The sequence below is a fragment of the Pelophylax lessonae genome, assembly GCF_965119305.1.
Source record: "Pelophylax lessonae genome assembly, chromosome: 1".
NCBI lineage: Eukaryota > Metazoa > Chordata > Amphibia > Anura > Ranidae > Pelophylax > Pelophylax lessonae.
Genome location: NC_138768.1, coordinates 417,210,921 through 417,216,920, shown reverse-complemented (window position 1 = coordinate 417,216,920; position 6,000 = coordinate 417,210,921). Strand labels below are relative to the sequence as shown.

Here is a 6,000-nt window from a genome sequence, read left to right as displayed (position 1 = left end):
TGACAGTGTGACTGTGCCGTGGAAGGCAGAGCCTCATAGGACCCCTTTGCCCATCACAGTTGTCACAGTTGTCTCAGCCAGCTGAATGGTAGGAAGGTGGAGGAGAGGCAGGAACGTCCATTACCAAAGTCACTACTGTGCCAGTAGTGATTTCTTGCATATAATTCGTTATATGGTGATTCACCCGGGTTAATTGTGACTATTAGGGACTCACAGTGGTGGTAGAAGGTAGAAGAATACAGCCCGACCTCCGTCCCACATGTTAAGTCTGCCCTGCAGCTCTCTTGACCGAGCGGTGAGCGCGGCACAGCGAACCAATCACGTCATGAGTACAGCAAACCAAACCAATCAGGTGTGCAGGAATGCGTGGATTGGTTCCCTGTGCCGCTGCTCACGGCGCGCTGCTCACCGCTCAGTCAGGACAGTGTAGGACAGACTTAACATGTGGAACGGATGTGGGGCTGTATTCTTCTACCTTCACTGTGAGTCCCCAATATCGCATGATATGGCGATGTGACTATCGCCCACGCCAGCAGCACGATATTCGATGTTACATCAAATATCGTTCAGCCATACTACCTGCTGATTGATTGTATGGTGGAGACTGGGGGGACTATTTATCCCTACAGAAAAAATATGATATGACAGCAAACAGAATTAATCAAATGTGATCAACACAGATCTTTTAATGGACGGTTATTCTAATAGAAAAGATTAGGCACATATGATGTTCAGATTGTTTATTAATAATTTTTTTTTCTAAAAACAGTTTAGTTTAGTGAAGGAAATCTGTCAGGCCAGAATTAAGGTGGCGGTCACTGCCAATTTGTTTTTACAGGCACATTTTCAGGATGGTCATCCATATCCTTGCTTTACATCTTAGTAAGTCAAGAACTCAGAAAAAGGATGCAGCTATTGAAGTGCCATGACACCTGCCCAGGTCAGTAAGTGGCCCAGTAAGAAAGGGAGGATAAGGATAGGTTCTCCAGAGAAGTCAGCAAAAGTAACAATTGTTTTTTTCCCCTTTTCCATGAATAAAAATCTACACTTTGATAATTGCTTTCCCAGTGTTCTCTCCCTTGAGCATTCCCATGAATCCTGCTGGCATGTTTTCAAATCCATTGGTGATGTGCTCATGATATTTCAATTTGCCCTGAAAAAAAAAAAATAAAATAAAAGTTTAGTTTGGCAATTAAGAAATTAACCAAGAAGAGATAAAAAAAAAAGCAAAAAAAAAAAAAAATATTATATCATGCGAGTCAACAGAAAACCCACAAGGTATAAAGTCTATGTTAATTACTATCTTTTGGTATGTTGAAAATGCTGTTGGTAGCATTTTGTTTTTTTCTGTTTAACAACTACAAAAAAATATGATTTTTTGGATTCCCCTTAAGCCCCGTACACACGTACCGATCGTCGGCATACAAACGTCGGTGGACGAAGGATCTGCCGATTGTACGCGTGTTAGTATGGTGCCTCCGACAGATGTCTGCGCACAATCCGCGGACAAAAGTCTTTCTTGCAAACATGAAAATATTTGTATGCCGACACCAGAACGGACGATTGTTCGCCTGTCAGTACGCAATTCTGCCGACACACAGCTACAAATCCCAACACGCATGATCAAACCAAATGAGTTCCCGGAAGAATTTTCTCTAGTAAACTCAACATTTTATTCAGAAAGAACTTTCGGCTCGCGGAAGTCCAAGAAATAGGTGAAATGCGGAGCACATGCTTATCTTGATAAATGTGAGAAGAAGGAAGATGCTGCTCATAATGCCATACTTTTCTAATAAAAAGGCATGTGTTCTGTTATGATGAAGATAATGTTTGTCTATTCTATCTGTTCTATCAAATTTTATAATTAAATAATTTGAACTCTTCACCATTATTTTTGTATTTTCACACCAAAGATCTAACTATTGATATGACCCTTTATTCTTTTATGAATTAATGTCTAAAACATATTTTTCAGGTTATGCACAATATTAAACATGTTAACAAATTCAGATAGGCCATTTTTTATTTTCAATTTTCTTTATTTTTTGGATCTCAGCAAAAAAAAAACAAAGCAAACATCAATACTTTCCGTATAATAAACTAAACATAAAAAAGGTCCATTTGGACAAAATTAAACTAGAAACTGGCAAACAGGGGTAAAGTAAATAATAGGGGGTTACACAAATTAAAGTTGGTGATAGCTATAATCAGGTTGCCATGAGGGCAGGTTTGGATCCTGCTGGCCATATTGCCACTGGCCATGTGGCATTTGGCGAGGTGGTGGGTGTTGTGGAGGTGGAGGTGGAGGTGGAGGTGGAGGGCACGGGTGCTCCTGGCATGCATGGCTGTGCTCATTAAGTATGCCGTTTTCAGCGTTTTGCAGCACATCCAGAATAATTTTTCTGGCATACTGACACTGCCTGAGGTCCACCTTATCCAGGATTTTGGCAGTCATATTCCCGAAGGACTCATTTGCCTCCGGTTTCCTACGGAGGGCTATGGTGGCCTCCTGTATGAATTCATCTGTGATGTCGTCTATGTGTTTCCTCTTTTGCCTCCGTTTGGCAGGAGGAGGTGGTGGTGGAAAGAGTTCCGCAGGCTCCTCAGGCTCCACAGGCTCCCCAGGCTCCTGGCTGCAACCTGGCTCCTCCTCAGTGACACTTCCCTGTTGATGAAATGAACAATTGATTAGAATGTTATAGTGTATATAAAAAGTCATGTTTGTTATATTATTGTGAACAAATAGCAGACTTTACATACAGTGGCATATCTAGGGTCTCCAGTGCCCTTGTTGAGGAGCTGTATTTGGCAACAACCCCCCCCCCCCCCCAAGATCAATGGAAAACTGTAACCCACCCCCCCAAAAAAAAATTAAAGGGCATTAAAAGTTTCTAATTTGCCCCTTGTTTGCCCAGTGTAGAGCTCTCTAGTGGGCAATCATTGTCTCAGGTGTGAAAAAGAAAGAGAGGGTTGAGAGATAGAGAGAGGGAGAGAAAGAGGGGGTGTGAGAGAGAGAGGAGGGGGTTGCAGAGAGAGAGGGGCCTGAACTTGCAGAGGGCTTGATGTAGGGCATTGAGGGTGAAGCAGTGCAGGGAAACATGAATAAGGAAGCCACCTGCCTTGCTGACCCAGAGTGAGAGACCAGAGACATGGAAGCAAGGATGGATGTATCATTTGCAGGAGCTGTTAGTTTTGTATTAAAAAAGGTTGAGCCAGAGGAATGCTGAGGCTACAGCAGTGTTTCTAAGGATCAGAGGTGTGCTGGGGATGCAGCAGTGTTTGTAAGACCGGAGGGGTGCTGGGGATGCAGTGAGAGGCAGTCTCAGTCTCCTGGTCTTTTGGCTCAGCTGCTCTCAATGTTTTACACCTGCATGAAGCTGCTCTCAATGTTTTACACCTGCATGAAGCTGCTCTCAATGTTTTACACCTGCATGAAGCTGCTCTCAATGTTTTACACCTGCATGAATCCGCCTGCAAACTGGGGGTTCTGGGGTGTGCAGGCTGAGTGGATTGTTAAAATAAACAATAAAACAATGCCAATGTTTTTGTGACCCACCCCCCTTGGCCTGCGCCCCTGGCGGTTGCCTGTCATGCCAACCCCTTGCTATGCCCGTTTACCTAAAGGGTCAATTATGGTTTAGCTTATAATTTTGTTACATGATTACATTTTAGCAGACAATATATTGTGAAATGCCATACCTGAGTAAAACTCTCCTCCAGGAAATCCTCATCCTGGCTTGGATCTACCGACACTGAGCCCTCTGCCGATGTAGAAGGCAGTGTAGAAATTGACGGCCTGGATTCCAAGGTGTCTGCCAGGAACCGCATGTTATCATAGTACCACAGCCGTGGTACATGTACATTCCGTGCCCCTGCTCCAGACTGGGTGGACTCCTCTATTTTTTTTAACTCCCGCCTGTAGGCAGTACGAATACTGTTTATTTTTTTGCGTATATACTCAAAATTTGCCCCAGGATAGACGGGCTTGTAGAAGGCCACCAAATGTTCCATGGCCTGTTTTCGGAGTTTTCGATTTTTATAATCCGCGGACTTCACTTGCCACAAACACGGCAGTTGCCTGAACTCATCAATAAAACTTATTAAAAAGTTGTGGGTGGTGAAATTGTCCACCATATTGCAGGACAGTATATGCCTGCAAGACACAAAACAACACAAAACATATTAAAAGAGCATGTATTTTGGCACATAATAAAGATATTCCTAATAAAAGCTGTATAGGGCCCAAAACACACACTTTCTATTAAAAGAGTCGTACCTTTGTTTGTGGGGAAAAGTCGTGATTCGCCGCTCGATCGTGCTCCAACTCTCGATATGTCCGCTAGCGAATCGTCGGCCGAACGATCTGGCGTCCTTTAAATACAGCGCAGGCGTCAACTCCTCCTCCAGTGGCGGGCTTGTGCAGGGGTGTGTACGTGCCGAAGATCAGGCCTACATGCGACACTCACACCTGAGGCAGTGGAATAATAATTGTTTAATTAGGAACCATGTCTCAACAATCTGGGAGCTCAATTAGTGGGGGCCGAAGTGATTGGGCCACCCGAAAATCAAGGGCTACACCCATGTCAAAGCCAGAAATGGTGGAGATGGTCTCCATTTTAGAAAAAATGGATTACGATGGAAAGTTGGCAAATTACGAGCGGCCCAATGCCAGGAAAGATGGCATCATGGACAAGGTGGTGGCCTGTTTGGTCAGAAAATTCGGTGTCGAGCGATCGAAAGATCAGATTAGGAAACGATGGTCTGACCTCAAACACCGTGAGCAGGATCAGCTTTCCCAAATCCATCGGATTTTGAAAAAAAGTAAGTTTTATTTTTTCTTTATTTTTTTAATCATGCAATATGTTTTTTATAATTTGGTGTATGTTGTATTAACATGTCTAGATTATAATGTCTATGTAAAAAGTTAGATTACTCATTTTAGTTGTCATGTCGTGATTTGATCGATCTATTGTTGATGTTTTAGTATATGACATTAAAAGTCAGGAAGCCATAGTGAAAAATATATGTATTGTGTTGCAACGAACGTTCTTTCCTGCACGAATCTTCTCAGCAAACATTCCTATTAATCACAGATTATTATTCAAACCTTTAAATAGGAGAAAAACGTAAACTCCGTGCCAAACAGTGGGAAAGGAGGAGGAGAGGTTTGGCAGCTCCATCTGCAGTGGAGGAAGAAGAGGAGGACATGGGCACAGAAGGTGGCACAGATTCCACTAAAGGTAATTGGTTCCTATGCACTGTCAAACATTAATGTACCATATTTTTCGTAGATAACCATGTACATGTCTTCATATTTGTTACTAAAAGAGCTATCAAGCAGGGCACCATGTCCTAACAAATGTACCTCTTGTGACTTTTATGATATGGCCAATGTTTTGTATTATGTAGATGAAGACATTATGCCGGAAATAATCCTGGTGGAGCCTACAAGTGACCAGACACCAGAGCAACAAGAAGGTTGGTAGTCACAGATTTTTGTGTAGTGGGATCATAGAAATATGTGTATTTGCAATGATTGTTTAACCTTATATTCTTGTATTCCCTTACAAATTTACATTGCAGATGTTGCATCATGCCAGGATGTGGCATCCCCAGCCAGGTCAGAAGCCCGATCTCCTGGCAACGTGCCAAGCAGCATGGAAGCCAGTTCAGAAACTGTGGAGGAACCAGGACCAAGTGTCCAAGAGCCAATTGTGTGCCCACGTAGGTTTTTTCATAATGATTTTTATCAGTGTTATTTTTAGCCTCCAATTTACAACACTAGTTCCCTATGGGAGCCTCTTTATTTGAATGGAAGTCGCACCGTAAGTCGGATCAGGATGCTCTGACTTGCGGGGCCACTTGCGTTGTGAAGATTTTTGAGGGGGAACTACACCAAAAAATTGAAGAACCCACCGTGGGTGTCCCCCCAAGTTCACAACCAGGCCTTTTGTGTGTGGTATTGAGTTTGAGGGTATGCCCACAACAAAAAGACAGCGT

General features: G+C 43.0%; 1 protein-coding gene across 1 annotated transcript in view; it reads right to left on the bottom strand.

The window, feature by feature from the left end:
* Nucleotides 1-838: 838 nt before the first annotated feature.
* The window catches only part of LOC309545023 (prostaglandin reductase 1-like), a 71,264-nt gene continuing 66,102 nt past the window's right edge, over nucleotides 839-6,000 (bottom strand). Inside the window, exon 9 of the mRNA XM_082244126.1 lies at nucleotides 839-1,153. Coding sequence (XP_082100252.1) covers nucleotides 1,043-1,153 — 111 coding nt within the window. The 3' untranslated portion in view covers nucleotides 839-1,042. The remainder of the gene's footprint in view (nucleotides 1,154-6,000) is intronic.